The 21,342-nt window shown below is 43.5% G+C and overlaps 1 protein-coding gene across 3 annotated transcripts in view; it reads right to left on the reverse strand.

Moving 5' to 3' along the window:
• Ube2q2 (ubiquitin conjugating enzyme E2 Q2) overlaps window positions 1-19,780 on the reverse strand; it is a 61,200-nt gene extending 41,420 nt beyond the window's left edge. Inside the window, exons 1-3 of one of the 3 annotated variants that reach the window (XM_028865008.2) lie at window positions 19,439-19,780; window positions 5,539-5,640; window positions 411-515 (exon numbers count right to left, since the gene is read on the reverse strand). In XM_028865008.2, coding sequence (XP_028720841.1) covers window positions 411-440 — 30 coding nt within the window. In that variant the 5' untranslated portion in view covers window positions 441-515; window positions 5,539-5,640; window positions 19,439-19,780. Of the gene's footprint in view, window positions 1-410; window positions 516-5,538; window positions 5,641-18,586; window positions 18,903-19,438 lie in introns of those variants that run through there. The other 2 variants (XM_028865005.2, XM_028865006.2) reach the window with 2 other exon arrangements.
• Window positions 19,781-21,342: the final 1,562 nt, after the last annotated feature.

Here is a 21,342-nt window from a genome sequence, read left to right on the forward strand (position 1 = left end):
CTGCATTGGTGGGAATTTCCATTGCTTAGGAGAGGTTAAATTTGCATTAGGCCTTAAGAAACACAAACTTTGCATTAGGCCTTAAGAAGCACAAACAGAGTTATGGATAAGGTGTATCAAGGGAAGGTAACTGACTAAACAAGCAAACAATCAAAGAAGAAACACGGAAATCAGAAATTTTAACAAAAACCAAAATAGTGGGGTTGGGAGCAAGTGCTTACCTATACCTATCACAGTAAAATACAAGCAACTCCAAGAAATGAAAAGGCTGTTTTAGTACCTAAAGCAAAGTAATTTACTAGGGACACAAAACTAACTTCCAAATAGGTTGTATAATAATTTTAAATTATCCTAGTTAACTGTGATTAAGACAATTGATTCAGCTCAACACTAGAGAATGTTTACTTTACCTGACCCGTGGGTAGTGGTTGATCTAGCATCTCAACATCCAGGTGCTTAGGAAGGTTATATAATCTGCAGAGTTCACATATCAACCACTTCAATTGCTGACGAAGCTACAAAACACATTTCAGTAAATAAGCATTATGTTAAAGAGCCCTTAGAAGACATTGAATAACGCTACAACTACTGTTAATCAATCCAGAAGGAAACGAAAACGTGCTCCTGCTCCACTACAGCCTACGGATGGACTAACAGTCTTTTACACATTTTAGAGCTGCTGGTAGAGGAAACCTTAAAAAGTTACTACAGTTTAGTGTGTCCTTACTACATGGTAACTAGAAAATAACCCCAACAAAAAGGCACAGAAGGAAGGTTCAGACATTGTCTAGTGTCTAGTTGCTGACATTCTAGAAACTTGCAGCTTTAGACAAGAGAACATTAATGCATTCATAAGACTATAAAAAATCTAAAGGAAGTGTTGCATGTGGATTTTGAACTTACATATGCAACAGTCATGTTTGTTTAAAACTACAGAGACAAAAGTGACCTAGTAGACTGGCCTTAAAATAAATAACCTTGTATACCTAAGCCCCTGGCTTTAGTCTCCCCATCTGCAAAACAAGGAAATAAAGGCTATCTCAGGACAAACAGTGAGGAGTAAATTAAAATTAAGCCTCTCCAAAAGAAAAGGAAGAAATTTTTAGGAAAACTGCCGTATTAGAACAGCTCTTTACATTTCCATTTTAAAATTCTGTAGGTATATATACTTCATGGAAGTAACCAAACTATGTGGAAACATACTTTTCCCCAACATAGAAGAGGAGCAATACTTAGACTAAGATGGGAGCTGATAAAGCAGCTTACTACACTGGACAGGAACAGTTAGCTCAGTGTCTCTGACCAAGAAAAGACACAAAGAAGAAGCAGGTCTATGGAGGACTAAGAAAACAGAAACAGGATTAGAATGGGTTAAACCCAGCAAAGAACAAGCCCTTCCACAGTGGATAAGGACCAAGTGGACATGGGGAAGGCTAAATAAACACTAAATTAGATCAAACAAATGCCCTCATGCTTAAAGGGAAGCAAAGGGCCCACCACTGTGCATTTGTTATCCATCCATTAAGTCAGAATGTGTTCAATACATAACGAGATGAGACAGGGTGACCAGGACACAGCGCTGACCTCGGGTCCTGCCTACCACAGGCTCCTGCAGGAGTGCTGTAGACGGCAGCAGTGGGATGGCATCCTACCAAGCAACAGGAAAAACAGGGAGTACATCTACCAGGAAGTTTACTTTTTACCACTCCCCTCCTCTTCAGGGATTGTGGAAGAAACTAAGATCACAGGGAGGGACTAAATATTTAGAAGGTAGATGGACCAGTCTTTGGTACTTACTAGAAGAGTTTACAGTTTGGGGAACAGAAGTATAAAAAAAAAGAACTCAAGTTCCCAGGGCCAGGCACAGATGACCAGTATCATTATTTCATTTCTACAAAGAGAATTAGTGAGGGAAAGCATGATGGGCTGATGGAGACAAATGTAAACTGATAGTCACATCCCATGGCACATCCAAGCAGGATCCCCTATACACAGAGGATCTATATTCGTAAGTGTATGGGTTTCAAACTCTGAAGACAAATTTTGGCTAGAGATACAGATTTAGGAATCCCTGCAATAAATAAAGTATGAGTAACAAGAATAAAAGAGCTGCACAGAGAAAGCACAGAATAAAAAGATAATAAAGAGACACACCAAAGAAGAGAATCTCAGAGGAGACCAAGACAAGATAGCAAGAAAGAGAGCTGGGAAATGATGGTCTCACAGAAGTACCACTAGGTTAGTAGTTCGCACAGGGCAGACAACACATCTTGTCTGTGAATACACATCACTTATCACAGAGCTTCATAGAGAAGCCAATCAATATTCTTAAAATACTTTCCTGTGTTCTGTTAACAGCTTCCTACATTTATGGGAGGGAAAGAAAGCCAGCACTAATATGTATTTTACATTCTTTTTTACTACAGTGGAGTATTCAACTATACATCACATTTTTTAAAATTTAACAAATTCTTTATTGGTGGGCATTAAGTAATACATGTTCATGGAAGAATATTTCAACCACAGAAAAATCAATTTGGGTACTAAGAAAAGGAGCCACTGGATTGGACAAGTAAGAAATGCCCATACAACAGCAGAATCTAAACTATAATAAGTAAATTAAAAGTCAAAACAAAACAACTATTCTCTCTAGAAACTAGGTAATGAGAAACTGGCAGAGGCTATAAGAGTGAAAACATGTTTTTCACTATTTACTTTCTAAAACTAGGTCCAATGTTAAGTCCTGGTCCATTTCACTTGACAAGTTTATTTACTTTTTTCATAGTACCAGGGATTATGCCTAGGACCCTGCACAAGGTAGGTAAGCATTCTCCTGCTGAGTTATAGTTTCAACCATCTTTTTACTTTTGAGACCAGATCTCAATCGGTTGACCATACTATCCTTGAACTTGCCATCTCAGTGCCTTAACTCCAAAGTAGCTGGGATTATGGACCTGTGCCATCAAGCTTGGCTCAGAAGCAATTTGAGGAGGAACAGAGGGCTATGTCTGTCTTTCTCATCACCACTCTGCTGGAGATGTCAACATGTACTTGCCTGGCTTTTAATTATGTCCTACTTTCATGGCTCTTAAGATTTGAACTCTTAAAACTTTTCAAGCTTATGTTCCTAAATTTTTTTAAGAATTTTTTATACTTATGGAGGTTGGGGGGGTGGGGTGGGAGACACGGATGACATGTGCCACGACATGTGTGGGAGTCAGAGGACAATTCCTCTCATTTCCTTCTACTATATGGATCTTGGGTATCAAACTCGGGTCCTCAATCTTGTAGGCAAGTGCTGAGCCATTTCAATAGGCCTGGTGTTCTTAATTTTAAGAACATGTTTAAACTATCAATAATTTATTTTGACAAGTCAAAGAGTTAATGAGTCCAACTTCCCTAAATGGTCAGTTTCCCTAAAACTATCTATAGAAAGATCCTTCCTTCCTGAATTAAAATACCAGCTTTACTTATTCTAAATTCTCATTTGCATGACTGTTCCTAAACTTCTACTGCCTGATGGTCTAGTTCCAATATTTAGTATTTTATTTTATTTACTGTCTGGACAAATCTTTTACCTTTCTAAATTTTTTTATTTTATTCTTACTCTTAGAGCCATTCTGTCAACAGCAAAAACAAATCTGTTGGTTGTTAGGCAGGGTGACATAGCCTATTATAGTCCCAGGACTGGAAAGACTGGGGCCGGAAGCTTGCAAGTTCCAGGCCAGGCTGAATTACACAGCAAGAGCCTGTCTTTAAAAGCCAAAATAAATAAGTCATTTTTAGTGAGTGACACTGAATTAGATTTATAAATATAAGGACACAGAGATAAGTGGCATTTGTAACATCTTAGACATCTGTCTGCCCATCCAGGAACATTATATCTAAGTTGTTACATTCTGCTAAGCAAAATTTTGTAGTTTTGTAGTTTTCGTCATATAAGTTTTCCACATTTAAGTTATTCCTAGGTGTTTAATTCTTGTTGTAATCATCAATAAAATATCATTGTATTTTTGGAATACTATAGATTTTTATAAAATATACTTCAACAAATCAATTTAATTGTTTTTCTCCAGCTAGTCCCTTTACAGGGGTTTGAGTGGAGTATTTTTAAAAAACCACGATACCTACAGAGAACAATTATTTTTCCATAATGATTTAATATCATAGAAAAAAGTACAGTAAGTTCAAAAGGGATGTAAGACTACAGGCTATGACCAACTATTTAAAGACATAAGAAATAGTATATGCATTTTGCTAGCAAAGAAAAAACTGGCAGAAAATATCCATTGTGTCAACAGTAACCAGTTCTATTAGGTAAAAAATTATAGGAAAGTTAAATGTCCTCTTTTGGTTTGTCTACAACATATAAGTTTTCTCACAATGGGTAACTTAGAAGTTTATAATCAAAGAGTAAAACATTTTTAAGTTAAAAAAAATGAAAAGGTACTTTTTAACAAGATATTTATTTTTAATTGTGTGTGTGTGTGTGTGTCTGTCTGTTTGTACACCTGAGTACAGTGACTACAGAGATCAGGAAACATCAGATCCCCTGGAGCTAAAGTTAAAAGCAGTTGTAAGCTGCCCAACTTGGGTGCTGGGAACTGACCTCGGTTCCTCTGCAAGAGTAGGAAGTGCTCTACATTCCCAAGCCCTATCTCCAGCCTCAAAAGATATCTCTACACAGCGGTTCCCCTTTACCCCCAGGTTAATCAAGGTCCACCCACGCTGACTGGAAGTAAGAACTTGTAAAGTTATTTAACATGGGGCCTGCTGTCACTGTTCTAGTTTACTACTGGCTACTGTTAGTCTCGTAATGTTCAATGTACTGAAGAAAATGTGGTTTTTGTTTTGTTTGGTTTGGTTTGGTTTCGTTTTTCAAAACAGGGTTTCTCTGTGTAGCTTTGTGCCTCGAACTCAGAGATCCACCTGCCTCTGCCTCCTCCTAGGTGCTGGGATTAAAGGCGTGCGCCACCACAGCCTGGCTGAAAACGTGTTTATACAGAGCTTCTACCAGGGCTCTTGGAACATGTGGACAGGGGACAAAAAAACAAGCCTTTCTTCAATCAATGCGGCTCTTTACTGCAGCCTTGTGGGCCCTCCTCAGCAAAGGAATCCCTAACCTCAGGACTGATGCTATTCTATCCTTCTCTCCTTCACACCACACTGGCCTGTCTTTCTCCTTTGTCCTTCCCTTTCTCATCTCACCCAACAGTCCATCCAAAAGGTTTGCTTTCTTTAACCATTCGAATGGAGGAAAAAGAGAACCTCAATTCCTAATATAGAAAGGCACTGTACCTATGGAAAGAGGGAGATGGACTTCAAAAGCGATAGCCTCTAAGCTCACTAAAATCATAATTACTAAACAGGCTGTGTAACAACTTACATTAGTCTAAGAAGGGATGGAAATATCAGAAAAAGGAAATAAATGAAGTAAATTTTAAATATGATAAATTTTTATCACATTACCTCTTAATACTTAATTTCTATTAAAAGACCATAAGAAAGAAAAAAGAAAAGACTAGTTCATCTCCTTACCAAATTGTTGTTCTTTGTGTCCTCTAAGCGTTCCAGAACCGATGCCAGATTTGGGTCATCAGAGTCCACAAACCATATCGGTGAAGAAGATGGGTAAGATTCCTGTTATGAGACAGTAAGTGAAACATACTTACAAACAGACCAACCCAGATATGCAGCAGCAAGGTGCTTATGATCCATATAAAATGCTTCAAAGGAACAAAGCGACATCGAAATTCATGGAGAGACCAGACTCCTCTGTGATGTTTAAAAATTAAAGCTGCTAAGTTTAACAGCTTAATCTTGCCTAGTCCATGTCATCCAATTTGTAAATTTAAAAGCAGACAACAGAACTTTACCCAACGAGCAGGATGATTAAAAACCAAATGTACCTTAAGTTCCTTTTATCAAAAGGGAGGAAATGTATCCAAGTGCCACTGAACACTTGCAAGAGTAGGTCTATCATGACCTGAATTCTCTAGCATTCACCTTTTCCAGAGCTTTAAAATATGGAATCACAATAATTTCTCAAAGTGAAAAGGCAAGTTTAAAAAAAAAAAAAAATCCCAACTTTAAAATTCAGTCCCTAGATTTGAATAGTACCTTTTGCCTTTTAATAATGCCCTATTTCTGAATTTAATCTACACACCTCGCTCTGAATTTTTTAAGTAAATCCAAGGAACATGTTTCCCAACCTTCACAAATACTGACACTTCTTTTCCAGCCCCTCTGCTCACGGCGCTCTGGCCTCCCTTCTAAGCAGTGTAATCACAGAAGCTCCTTGGAGGTTCTCTTCTTCCTCTACAAGTACACAATGCACTACTCACAAGTACACTGAGCCAGGCTTGGGGCGGACACATCAGAGGCTGGGGTAGGAAGCCCATGAGTTGGACACCAGTCTGGATGCACAGAGTCCCTGTCTCAAAGGGTGGAGGGTGAGCTGAAGAGAGGATTCTGTGGTTGAGATCGTGTACTGCTCTTCCAAAGGCCCTGAGTTCAATGCCCAGCACCCATGTCAGGTGGCTCATGACTGCCTGTCACTACAGCTCCTGGAGATCTGGTACCTCGGAACTCTTCAAAACACCTGCACTCATGTACATATACCCATCTCCACACACACAAACACATAATTAAAAATAAATAAAATAAAAGCTAAAGGGATTTACTCCATTTATTTTTCCATCCTTTCTTAGACTGTAACACAGAATTTAATCCATTTCTTTGGTTTTTCCTTTTGTTTTTTGAAACCAGGTCTCAATACATAGACTCAAATTTGCCCATCCTTCTACCTCAGCCTCTTAAGTGCTAGGATTACAGGCTGACTTCAGAATACAATTTCATAGCCAGGCTGTGGTGGCACACGCCTTTAATCCCAGCACTCGGGAAGCAGAGCCAGGCGGATCTCTGTGAGTTCCAGGAAAGGCGCAAAGCTACACAGAGAAACCCTGTCTCGAAAAACAAACAAACAAAACAGACATATTAAATGAAGATTATCTTCATCTGATCTTGCCTAATCCTTTTCTTGATGCTGATAGTTTCTCCTACCTGTTTTGTTTCTGGGAATCTGGGGATCAAACATAAAGCCATGCCCAGGTACATGCTGTACCACTAAACTCTAACAGCATTAAATATATTTTTAAATATAGCAGGTGTTAGAAGCAGAGTGAACAGCAGCACAGGGCTGTCACAATCCTCGTTCAGATTTCACCTGCCACAGAAGTGGGCTTCTGAGTTAGCCATTCTAATATAGATGTTTGACATTTATTCACAGACACCATCAATGGTATTCTCAAACATTCTATTACACAGCCTCTAAAATGACCCCCATTAATTCTCACTTCTTGGTATTCATACCCTTGTAAAAATCCCCTTCCTTGAACTTAGCTACTCACTTCTAAATACAGCAAAAGTACCAATACCACTTCTGAAATCAAGTTACAAAGACAACTCCTGTCTTGCTTTATCTCCTGGTCTTGCAATTAATCCTGGTGATGTAAAATCAGCTGCCACATGGTGAACTACCCTATGGAGAGCTCTGAGTCACAAGAAATTGAAAAAGGACTCTAAGAACGAACCAAGATCCTCAGATTAGGCCAACACCCTATGAGAAGAATCCTGCCAGCAACTATGACCTTTCCAGCCTTCTGACCACAGTAGCCTCCACCAACAGGTTTCTGCATTAGGAAAGACCACAGGCCAGAGAACCCAAGGTAAGTGACGGCAGACTCTGATCCACAGAAACTCAGAGTAATGTTTGTTGTGTGAAAATTCTAAATTTAGGAGACTGAAGCCATGACTCAGTGGTTAAAGAGCACTTGCTGCTCTTGCAGAGGAGCATGGTTCAGTTCCCAGCACCCACAAGGGGGCTCACAACCAGCTCTAATTCCAGTTCCAAAGAACCCAACAGCTGGCTTCTGCAGGTTCCTAATCACGTATGGTACACATAACTCATGCAAGCAAACACATACTCATCCCCCCCACCCCAAGGTCTAAGGGCTCCAAGGTATAACTGGCTTGGCAGTTAAGAAAACTGACTGTTCTTCCAGGAGACCCAGATCCAGTGCTCCAACCACCTGTAACTCCAGTTCCTAGGAGATCTGATGCTCTTCTGACTGCATGCAGGCATTGCATATATGTGGTACACAGACATACATGCACGCAGAACACCTATACACATAAAATAAAGTAAAATAAATAAGTTTCTAAGTTTGTTAGAGAGAAATGCATCTGTTGCTAATCAAACATGATACAATTCTAATACCCTATCACACAAAGTACTACTGAGAAGTGCTACTACTATATTTTTTTACTTTAAATGGTTTTTTTAAGTGAGTTAGTAAAGGAAGTGTTACATACTTGCCCACTAACAGACATGTGTTCTGCTCCTTTGTACTGTTTTCTACTGAGACTCTGGGAAAAGACATTATCGGTAGATACTAGCTGCTGAAGACATTTAAGAAGTGAAAAGCTGTATCACACAGATAGTTTATAAGAACAATGTTCTGTAATGCCATACAGGAACTATAACCTCATTATAACAGAACTAACAGCACAAAAACTGGAAACTTTGAAAGCATTTTACCAAATCTTTTTTTGTTGTTGTTTTGTTTTTCAAGACAGGGTTTCTCTGTGTAGCTTTGTGCCTTTCCTGGAACTCACTCTGTAGACCATGCTGGCCTCGAACTCAGAGATCCACCTGGCTCTGCCTCCCGGAGTGCTGAGATTAAAGGCGTGCGCCACCACCGCCCAGCTAACATTTTACCCAATCTTAAGAAAAAGCAACTACTGTCAGTAGTGGTATCCATGTGCCTGTCCAGCAACAGTTGGTGTATTTTTGTCTTCTCATTCATTTCTTACTGGCTCCAAATCACTTCATAGGCTAAAAGGTAAAGTGTCTTCAGAATCAACCCTGTTCTTAAGAAAAGGTACTTACTTGGTGTAATTTCACATTCTTCAGCCTAGCTTGGGTATACAGCATCTAGACCATTTTTACTGTTTGGGCTTTGTATTTTCTTTAGCTTTTAAAAAATAAAATAGATCTAGAAGTTCATTATATAGATTAGTGTTTATCTAGTAAATGTCTGCATGAAGAAGCATATGAGCTACTGAGGCAGACTGAAATGCCCCACACCACATTAATAGTAATTTAGGGAGAGGAGATCACATCCCCGAGATGTTTGTATTTTAAATCTTGTAGCTGAAAAGACAGGCTAGGCAGTAAACATAAGCACTCCTATTCCCATGTTTCTCAGAGGCCTGAGACCTCACACTGTTAACAAGACTCCACTGTTGATGGTCTTTTTCACTCTCCTCAGTCCTCACTAGTGCACAGAGGCTGTGGGGGAAAACTGCTGCTGCCTTCGCACAAGTGAAGGCCCTGTGACACGGTTACACGGCTGGGATCTTCCACTGCTAGTACCTGGACAGACGAAGCTGTGAAAAGGACACGGTGAGGGTGATACCCATTACATCTATACACCTTTTGACTACTGTGGGAATGAAATGGGAAGCAGACACGAGCACCCCTGGAGGACACTTGAGAGTAGGCATGTGTGACTGATTTGTGAGATGAACTGACATAAACGGACACCACTTTTACTTGAAAAGATGACTATGCAAGGCATATTCCAACTTGGCTTTTTAGAAGATGTCTTCTCAAACACAAGAGACAGACAGCCTGTCATTTCTAAAACAAAGGACGGTCCATTTCACCAATAGTAAAGTCAAACTTTAGAGAAAAACATTCAAACCCTGGAACACTTATCCACCAGTGTAAGCTCAAAGCTTCACAGAGTATTCTGATGAGACTGGTGGTGAGATTAGATTTTGAGGCTGTATAGTGAAACTTATCAATGTTTAGAAAATATGTCAACCAAATATTTTTCCCAAAGATCACTGCATGATGCTATAATGTCATGCAAAAATAAGGTCAAGTTTTTGTAAAGTAACACACATATACAAAATATTCAGAAGCTGGAAAAAACAGCTCAGTGGAAAGAACACTTGCCTACCATGTTTGAGGTTCAGTTCCCAGCACTAAGGGGCATGGAGATCCCAATTACCTAAAGTGGCTATTGCCATTAAAATATTTCTTTACCAACGAGATATCTGAGGTTGAGTTTGTTCACATTACTTCAAACTTTAAAGGATCAAACAACCGGGCTGGAGAAATGGCTCAGAGGTTAAGAGCATGGCTGCTCTTCCAGGACCTGGGTTCAATTCCCAGCACCCACATAGCGGTTCATAAGCATCTCTAACTCCAGTTCCAGGAGCTAGAACACCCTTTTCTAGCCTCATCAGGCACCAAACATGTACATGATGCACAGACATACATAGAGACAAAAAAAATACATTTAAAATACAGTAATAAAGTATATATTTTAAAAAAAAAATCAATCAAACTAAGTGTAGAAGCAAAGACAGAGCATCAAAAAACCCTGCAGTACGGAAGGTTGGTTTTACTGTTCATGTTTTAATATTTCTGTTTTAATTTCTAATGATAAATACCAAAGGTATAACTGATAAAAATTGAGTTTAAGTCCGGACTCTAAAACTATTGAGAACTGCTGCTTTCCACCTTCTCTCCTGCTAAATCCCTATCCTTCCCTCCTTGAAGAAGCACACCTTTTTCTCCAGTCTCCACTAACCTACATGCTCCACTGGGGTTCGGTTCGGTTTGCCACCTCCCTCAACACAAAGCCTGACCAAAGAACTCTAGCATTCCCTCTTAGTTAGGGTTATTACTGCTGTGGTGTAACACCATTACCAAAAGCAACTTAGGAAGGAAGGGTTTATTTGGATTACATATACTGAGTCACAGTCCGCTGAAGGACCAAATCAGGAACTCAAACAGGGCAGAAACCTGGGAGCAGGAGCTGATGCAGAGGCCATGGAGGGGTGCTGCTTACTGGCTTGCTCAGTCTGCTTTCTGATAGAACCCAGGACCACTAGCCAAAGGATAGCACCACCCACAATGGGCTGGACCCTCCCCAATCAATCACTAACTAAGAAAATGCCCTACAAGCTTGCCTACAGCCCTAGCACATGGAGGCATTTTCTCAACTGAGGTTCTCTCCTCAGACGATTCTAGCCTGTGTCAAGCTGACATCAAACTAGCCAGAACACATTCTAACCATTCCCACTGATGAACTGTCGGGTGGGGAAGCCATAAAAATCTGAGTTTTCTCTCAGACTAAACATCTCTTTCTGGGACAACTGGGGTCACAGATATAATTTTGCTAGCCTGGGGTAATCAGCATTCACTTTGTTCTACTGAGAGAATTCATGAGGTCAAATTTCTTCTCAGAGGGCTGTAGATAACTGTCTGTCTGTTATGACACATAGTGTCTGTGGTGACTGTCATGACTGTGGTGATGTTCATTCATTAATTATACAATGATGTTCATTCATTATACAATGCTAACATGTTTACCAATCTGATAAATAACAGCTGATAGCTTTAAGGAAAAGTTTCTATAATACAATATAACTTGTTCTACCTTCAGAAACCAAATCAGCAACAAGAATTAAAAGAAACTACCTCTAGGAAATTTTCCAAGGGCATTTCCTATATACACAAGGATTCCATCTACTGATACTCAGAGCATTACTTAAAATAGGGAGGAAATAGAAGCAGCTACCACCTGCATGTCCAATATTAGGAGACAGAATTCACCAGATGGTTCTGTCAATATCGCAGAAGAGGAGACACTGGAGAAGGACCTCAGGATACAGATCCACTGCTAAGTGAGAAGAATGTCACAAAACAATCTCATTGTTCATTGTTTTCCAAAACAGTAGCCAAGTGTGATGGTACACACCTTTAACCCCAAAATTCAATAAGCAGAGGCAAAATCTCTGTGAGGCTAGCCTGGTCTACACAGCTACACAGAGTTCCAGGGCTACACAGAGAAAGGCTGTCTCAAAAAAAAAAAAAAAAAAAAAAATCAGCACATAATCTAGAGGGAAAGGTGACCAGAAAGATACTACACCAACATGTATAGCAATGGGTGCTAGAACCAGAGAGGTGGGTTCTGTTCTGGTTTTTGTTTTTTCCCCACTTTTGTTTCTCTGGTTTCTAAATTTCTCACAATAACCATGTTTTGTTTCCATGTTACAAAATATCCACCACCACCACCACTGGAAACAACTTTCAGCACAAACTCTGCACCATGTTCTAAGAACTGCTTAAGTATCTGAGGTAGAGAACAAATTACAGCTACTCAGAACATCTTTCTAAGCGAACTGAGGCAGAAAAAATAAGATGATCTGAATCAACTCGGCTGCAAATTCCCGGGGATAATTTCAGCAGTTCTGATTAGGGATTGTTTTACCTAATTGTCTTCAGAAGCTATCAGAGACCACCAGTACAAAAGCGTGAGGGTCAGGGAGAAGCCTTGTTGTGTTTCTCCCCAGGAATGTTTTCTTTTTGGCAGTATCTGTTTCCATTCAATCTCTACACCTCCCTCGACTAGCTGACACTTACCTAACACTACCCCTTTCCCAGGCCTACGCTCAACACCCTCAGCCCGCAGACACCACCAAAAAGTTACTAAGGTATACACCATCACTCATAAAAAGGAAATCCAACCTCTCCATTTCATTTCTCTCCAGAAAGCACATAAAAACAGAGATGGAGAAGGACAGAAAACCACAAAGAATCTGCCTCTACATTATTAGCTGGTCAGATAAATGAAAACAATGACTCTTTCTGGTCTGAAAGTACCATTCAGGGGATTAACATGACAATTCTGATATTTCCAACAGCTTCTCCATGAACTCAACTTGGAAAGGTAATCTGTCGTGGGAGAAGCGGCTGAAGAAAGGCTCTCAGGCGCAGCAGTCATTTTGTTCATTATTTCCTCTGTACAAGTTTGGCTGAACTTCTTATCAGTGTAAAGACTAGAAAAACAAAACGTGCACTTTACAGCACTGCTGTGTGTCCACGAAAAGATGCTACACAGCACATCATTTATTTCCTTCCTTTCTTTGTAGCTGGGTCTTGAAACCAGGGCCTTGCATATGCTCAGCAAGGTGGAATACTCTACTCCTGAGCTAGCCAGCTCAAAGTATTTTTAAAATAATGGTTATCACTATCCCATGTGTACAGTATAGTACAGTACTGTTGACAAAAGGCTTTCCAGTAGCATTCCAAGGCAAAAAGGGACTGTTTTATGGAGAAACACAATAAATGAAATAATTTGTTTCAGATCCTAAATATTAAGTAATGCCTAAACCTCTCCCTGCTAGATTCAGACCTAACATTTGTTAATTTAGTAGCTTACTGTTGGAGGAGAGGCTTTTAGCAATAATAAATAGAAATTAGCTAAACAAAAATTATTTCACCAAAACTAGCCTGACAATCATTCATGAAGAAACACCAATTTATGTATACAAGTAATATAAAGAATAAAATTTCAATTTTATACCAATTTACTTCCTGTGAGAGTTTTTTTGTTTTTGTTTTTGTTTTTTTTAAACTGTGAAACAGCAATTTATTACCAAGTCTCCAAATGCTGCTGGGTATGTGGCAGAGCACACACAGAGGGGAGAGAGGAGAATCAGAGTTCCATTTACAAAGCAAGTTCAAGACCAGCCTGAACTACATGAGACTTAAAAAGGAGGTGGAGGAGGGTGGACAGTTAGTCGGCAGTTTGCACCGAAGCATGAGAACCTGACCTTGACTCTCAGAATGCACACACAGCCTGATGTGGGGGACACTCGCATAATCCCAGCGCCAGGGAGATGGAGACAAGTTGGGCTCGTGAGCCAACCACCCAGGCCAATTATCCAGCCTCACAATAGTGAAAACTAACTCTCTCCCCACATGTCTGACCACCTGAGTTTAGATCCCAAAACTAGGTAGCACATTGTCTATATAATCCAAGCCGGCATTACTCTGGCCAAATGGGAGGTGCAAACAGGAGACTACTCCTGAAGCAGGCCAACTATATACTGTGTACCTAGTGCAGCAGCAAACAATGAGACCTTGCCTCTAAAACGGCAGAAGGCTGCAAGAACCAAAGTGGAGATTGTCCTCTGACCTAGACAGACAGACAGACAGAGACACACACACACACACACACACACACACACACACAGTACAAGGACTGGGGAGATGGCTTAGACTAAAAAGTGCCTGCTACACAAGCAAGAAAACCAGAGTTTGATTTCCATGTTAAAAAAAAAAAAAAAAAAAAAAAAGCAAAAGCCAGGCATGTTGGCTCACTCTATTAAGCACAGCACCAAGGAGATAATGAGAGATGGATGGACAAGATGGATGCTAGCCACCTAATCTAATTGTGAGCCCTAGGCCAAAGAACAACCCTGTCTCAAAGAAGGTGGATGGCTCCTGAAAAGTACCACCCAAAGCTGACTTCTAGCCACCACCTGTACCCACAAACACATGTACCTACCCACATGAACACACACACACACACACACACACTCACACACTCACTCATACTCCTAAAGTTCCAACAAGTCTATACAAGAAGGAATACAGCCAGACACAGTTATCTATGACCAGCACTCTAAAGACAGGTATGACATTTCAGGGCCAGCTTGGTCTACATAGCAAGTTACAAGCCAACCAAGGCAATATAGGGAGACCTGTCTCAACATCCCTTTACTCCCTAAAAAGGCATAATGGAACTGCCAGCTTAAGTATTTTTAAAAGACTAAATAAAAAAGGAAAGTCACATCCTAGCTCCCAAAACAGCCATACAGGTTATTACACAAGCTGCTTTGCTCTGGAGTGTGATCACAACAACTGGGTCTTAGTACTGACTGGCAACCAAGCCTGTTTACTGAAACGGAAAAACAATATCTACTTTTATATAACAGATAATCTTTCACGAGTTCACAGTAAAGAAATAGACTCCTTGAGGTTCATATTCAAGAGCGGGACAAATTGATAAATCATGATGGGAAAAAAACAAAACAGCCCAATTTCCATGGCCTAGAAAGGAAAATACTTATGCTTGAGTTTTTACTTCTGACACTCTCCTTCATATGTAGCCAAATTACAGATTTCCTATCAATCCTCAGTGACCTTTAAGCATTTGTGTACTACCCATGACACTTTCTGATGTTCAAACTCTTTCTGATAAATTCTTAGCAGCTAGCTTTCAAAGTACTCTTCTAACAGAATATAATTAGAACAGTGGCCAATATAGTCAATAAAACCAGTATGAATGGGAAGAAAATACAAAGCACAAAATGATAATTATACAATATTCTCCTGATACCATTAAAAACTAGCTTGAAGAATCAGAACTATGAGAGAACATGAGAAAACATAAAGCAGAAACAAGAAGACCTAAAGGGAGGAACGGAAAATGTTGCCATGAACTGCGCATGACCCAGAAAGAGTCTTGAGGGGCAATCAACCATGGAAAAGGCAGACTGGGAAAGGGCACAAGGTAGGAGTCAGGAGCACATTCCACAAGAGGAAGAACAGCTGACACAGAAGGTTAGGAGGAAGAGTGGGCACAGTATCCTCAGAGGATGATTCAGAAACTGGTACCTAAGTGTGTAAAGGTGAGATGCCATTCAGCCACACGTTATAGAAACTGCACAAGGATGCTCTTTGGTAGCTTAGTGACCTGGTGTGTAGAGTGCTCAATAAATACTGCTGCTGTCTAAAGAAGGAAAGGTAAAGAATGGGTCAAACTCACTACACTAATGACCTACAACTTCTTACAAAATGACAAATCACAAGTCTTAGACGGGGTCCTTGTACTTGAATTCTAGTCACAGTTTTCCCTTGCTATTTTCCTTCTCAGCAAATTACACCCATATAAGCAGGCCCTGTAGATTATCAAAACACTCATATTTTAAAAGTATACCTTTTATAAGCACATACCAAAATCTTTAGAGAAAAAAAAATGTATGTCTAAAGAACACTTCAAATCAATCCAACAGGAATATACATGAAATAAGATTGGCCAAAAGTTTATCATAGCTGAGGCTGGGTACATAATGTCTCTCTGTTCAGCTGTGTTTGTTAGTTTTCCATAATAAAGTTAACATACATCCTACTGAGAATCTGTAATTGTCTTCTGATAATGTCTAGTCATAATTCACTAGTACTCAATTTTAATAACACCTACTAGCAACACCATTGCACTGTACACATCAATGCCTCCCGCTGCCCCGTTATCTGAGTCTCAGTTTACTCCACTGCCACACCTAAGCCTTTCTCTGTCCTCTGTCTCCAAGATGGTTCTCCATGGGATGCTACCGGCATTTTAGGTCAGATAACTCTTTGACATGGCAGACTGCCCAAACATTACAAAACATTAGCACCCCTGTACCCCTGGTAGTAAATGTCAGCACACAGGCCAACAGCAGCATCCACCACCCACTGGAATAACCAAAACCACGCTTTCATACATTCCCTAATATCACACCATTATTAAGAATTCTAGTTCTGAAAGCAGACACATTTTCTCAACTTACTAGAATGAAGGTGTGGCTCCCCACATTCTACAAATTTAGTACCCTATCATTTAGATCAGATGTACCTTTCCCCGGGCCATACCTTCAACTTCTACCTGAATAACACCCTCCAACAACTGTTCAGGCCAGTCTACTCACTTACTCCACTCTGACTACTACTTTCTTCTTTCCATATTTGGATTTTTTGTTTGTTTGTTTTTGTTTTTGTTTTTTCGAGACAGGGTTTCTCTGTAGCTTTGGAGCCTGTCCTGGAACTCACTCTGTAGCCCAGGCTGGCCTTGAACTCACAGAGATCCGCCTGCCTCTGCCTCCCGAGTGCTGGGATTAAAGGTGTGCACCACCACCGCCCGGCCCATACTTGGAATATCTTCACCAGCCTACAACCCTGGGCTTCTTCTCCAGTCTGAGCATTAACTGTCCACTCACTCCTAAGAACTCAGCTTTCTCCAGCTTCAGTGTCTCATTTGGGTGGAGTTCCCTGGATCTGGAACACCCTTTCCTCCAGCCTTCCAAATTTGAACTCACCTGTTCAGCTCCTCAAAGCTTCCTCTGAGGCACACCTTCAGCTCCTGTCTTAGGGTTGCTGTGATAAAACACCATGACCAAAAGCAACTTGTGGGGGCAAAAGGGGTCATTTCAGCTTACAACTCCATCACTGAGGTATGTCAAGGCTAGAACTCAAAGCAGGGAACTGAAGCACAAGTCATGGGCTGGGCCCTTCCTCATCAACCATTAGTGAAGAAAATGCCCCGCAGGCTTGCCTACAGGCCAGGCTTAAGGAAGCATTTCTTTCAACTGAGGTTCCCCCTGTGACTCTACCTTTGTCAAGTGGGAAAAAAAAAAAAAAAAAAAAACCTAGTCAGCACAGCTCCCTACTCAAAATTAGATGCTCCCTTTAGATTTCATAACATTACAGTAGTTGTCATGGTTGTATAAAACTCTCCAAGAAGCCCGAGTTCTCCAAGTAGGCACTGGTTTGTCAAGTTCTCAAACACCAGCACCCACAACAGCATAACCAGATACTCTTCAGAAAGCGCCTTCTCTCCTCATCAAAGCACACTGCGGCCGTTTGTTTTTTCGGACATAAAGTAACTCACAGTCCTAACAGTACCCACCTTCTTCTGTAGGCTCTGCTAACTATGTTAAGGTCAATTATCATAATGCCAAGGCCTTTGCCAACTCCCACATTTGGGGGTGATGTATTGAATTAACAGAAGGAATCTTAGCCATAGTTAAAATACTGCTGTAATAGAAGTGTCTCCTGCACATGAGATCAATTCCACAATGACTAGCCAGCCTCATGACACACTTCGGTGGGGGAGGGAGTTCACTAACAATTCCGTATTCTACCAAGCTTCTGGCTTAAACGGGAAAGATAACTGCTGCCCACGTGTCTCTCCAGCTTTCTAACCCAACCTGATCTTTCCGGGTGGGAAACTGGACAGCATCTCCCTTCCCCTGCTGGTCATGTTCAGGCTTCCGCACAAGTGGGACAGCTCGCACCCTCGCCGCCACACCACCTGCCGCGTGGAAGGTTCCATGAGCTTTTCCGAAACACGTTAGCGCAGAGCCAGGTCGGGGCTAAAGGATGGCTCACCCCACCACCTCCCGGGGCTGCGTCCTAAACTTTTTCCTGAAATACGTAAGCTTTCGGCGTTCTTCCGTCCTCACGGACCAATGCATAAACAAACAAACAAACTGGTTGAACAAGCAAGGACGAGGGGTTTGAAACCTGACGGAAAAATGAGAAGCTAAAAAAAAAAAAAAAAAACACTCGAGAGCCTTTCCACCCGGGCTGCTGACCCGAGCCCACCGACGCGCCGCGGTCCCCAGGAGCAGGCCGGCTGCGGGCGGCCATGGCGACCTCGGGGCCCGACGGGGGCCGCGAGGGGCCAACAGCGCCAAGCCGGCCCGCGCAGAGCCGCGACGCGCCTCGGCCGCCTCCCGGCCAGCCAGCCCCGAGCTCCCGGCCAGGCCCGGGCCCAGCCACCAACCGGCCGCGCCCGGGGCGTCGGGGGGTCTCCGGGGCAGGCGCCCTTTGTCCCGGGACGGCGGCGCCCCCGTCCGCCCTCGCCCGGCCCCGGGGGGCTGCGGCCCGGCGCCTCACCGTGATGTTGCAGTGGAGTGTGAGCGGCGGCGGCGGCGAGTGCGGGCTGCCCGGCGGTGGCGGCGGCGGCGGCGGCACCAGGAACTGGCAGTGCAGCTCGTCCAGCTTCCAGCTGACGATGCGGAATCGCTCGTGGTTCTTGTCGAAGATGGACGCCAGGAACTTCAGCTCGGCCTTGAGCCCTGACACGGACATCTTCCCCTCATCTCCGGCGGGAGGGGTGAGGAAAGGGAGCCGGGGCCGGGAGCCGCCGTCACGGCCGCGACCGCCCCGCGGGGCCGGCCCGGGCCGCGCTCTCGCGGCTCCGCCTCTCCCCGCCGCCGCCGCCGCCGCCGCCGCCGCCGCCGCGACCTGAGTCCGAGCGCGGCTGGAAAAATGGCGAGGAGCGCGAGGCCTCGGCGGACGCGCGGACCGGCGTGCGGGAGCCCGGCCGGCGACTGCCTTTGTAACCGACTCCACCCGCAGGAGGCGGTGGCCCCGCGGCTTAAAAGGGCAACAGCGACGCCGCCCCCGCCGCCGCCGCCGCCGCCTGCGAGAGGGCTGCCCCCGCCCCGGCGCGCGCCCGCGAGCTCCGTGCGCGCGCCCGGCCGCCCCCTCCTCTCCTGACCCAGCCCCCTTCCGCCCCGCGCCGGGGCTCCCGCGCCCCGCAGCCCCGCAGCCCGGGGGATCTGGGGCCGGCGGCAGCGCACGCGGACCGGCCTGGACCCCCCCGCTTCCGTGCACCTCTGCGCCGGGGGCCTCCGGCCAGACACGTGCGCGGCCTATCGCGCCGGCCACGTCGGCTCCTGCAGGAAGCGCGCGGGCCCCTGGAGGTGGCTCCTCCGCGTGGTTGTCCGCGGGCCACCCACTCACCTGGGCTGGGCGCGGCCGGGATGGGGAGAGGAGAGACGCACGCCTCGCTGCTTCACCTCTGCTGCTCCCGCTCTGCGCTCAGCCACCCACCACTTTTTCTAAGTGTGGCTCCTGAAAGGTCCTTCTCGCCCGACTCGTGCTCCCTCCTTCGCTCCCCATTTGCCGAAGATGAGGATGGAGCCTGCCTGCTGCTTCTCATCATCATTTCAGTCGTTTCTCAGGGAACATTTCTGGGCTCACGCTACCACGGATACCCCGCCTCCTGAGTTCCTGCTGTACTTCCCCCGGCTGGCCCCTGTTTGTTGAAGTCTCAGCTCAAATGTATCAAACTGATCCTTCCAGACCAACCAGGCTAAAGTAACGAACCGCGTAGATACCCTGTATCCATCCCATCACTGCGTTAACTTACTGCGCATTTCTCTTTGTTGCTTGGCTCTGCTTAACAGTGAAATCTTAATTCAGAGCGGCACTCCCAGGATCGTGGGGAGGGAGAGGCTACTAGACACCAGTGTCATTTAATGAATACTTGCTCTTATCCAGAATCCCCAGTGCTTAACACAATTCCTGGCACATTCCGGGTGCCCTCACAAAGAGAACAAAGACTACATTGCAGTCTAAAGGAATACCATATAATTGGGAAGGCAGTTGATAGTACATGTAGATGTAGTCATGTGTTCCAGAGGCAGGGCCAGCTTCCTGGACATGCAACCTCTGTAGTACCCAGGGTTCCTAGCTTAGTAAGGCCCCCTGGCCTGGTTAAATCCCTGCTGTCACCTTCTTGAAATTGTTTTGTGTAGCCCTGGCTGCCCTGGAATTCACTCTGTAGACCAGGCTGGCCTCAAACTCGCAGAGATCCGCCTGCCTCTGCCTCCCAGTGCTGGGATTAAAGGCTTGAGCCACTACGCCGCTTTGAAATACTAATGTTTTCAGTAAGGGACCCTGCCTTTTCCCTTTACACTGGTCTTGAGGTACCTAGCCTTGCCGCCTAAATGTCTCCTGCTTCAGACTCCTTAAATTATAAAAGAACACAGGAAAACATTGTTTGGGCATATATGCCTGGGACTATAGTTTCACCTGGTGAGAGTTACCACTTTTAAAATAGTTTGGTTTGGCATTGCTATATGAAAAGTATTAATGTTGGTTTAAGAGAACAAAATCACCATCAAGGGAAGACAGTAAACCCAAATTCTCTAGCTCTGGCCTGCCCCTATGTTTGTTTGTTTGTTTTTTTAATTTGTGTGTGTGTTCGAGCGCTCAGAGGTCAACCTCTTGGTGTCGTTCCTCACAGATGCACATCATGTCTTTTGAGATAGGGTGCCTCACTGACATGGGGCTTGCACATGGATTCTTCTAAGCTGATGGGCTGGCCGTCAAGCCCAAGGATCCTCCTGTCTTCAACACATGCCCAGATTTTTTATTTTATTTTTTTTTATTTTTTTATTTTATTTTATTTTATTTTTTTTTTGGTTTTTTGAGACAGGGTTTCTCTGTGTAGCTTTTGCGCCTTTCCTGGAACTCGATTTGGAGGCCAGTCTGGCCTCGAACTCACAGACATCCAGGCGGATTGGAGAGATGGCTCAGCCATTAAAGGCTAGGCTCACAACCAAAAATATAAGATTTTTACATGGGTTCTGGGGACCAAACTAAGGTCTTCATGCTGATGTGACAAGCGCTTTCCCAAGGGACCGATCCCCTAGTCCCCTACCCATAATGCATTGGAGCAGTCTATACCCATCCGTGAGGCTCTCTCTCCAGCTCCAAACAGCACTAAGCCTTGGATGGCAGACATCCTGACTGGGTGAGTGGAAGACACGAAAGTGGAAAGAGGATTATGGAAGGAAAGGAGGAACTCCTGCGGTGGGGCGGGGTTAATAGAATATATGCGGCAGGGAAGTAGGAAGGGA

Source organism: Peromyscus leucopus, chromosome 7 (assembly GCF_004664715.2).
Source record: "Peromyscus leucopus breed LL Stock chromosome 7, UCI_PerLeu_2.1, whole genome shotgun sequence".
Taxonomy (NCBI): Eukaryota; Metazoa; Chordata; class Mammalia; order Rodentia; family Cricetidae; genus Peromyscus; species Peromyscus leucopus.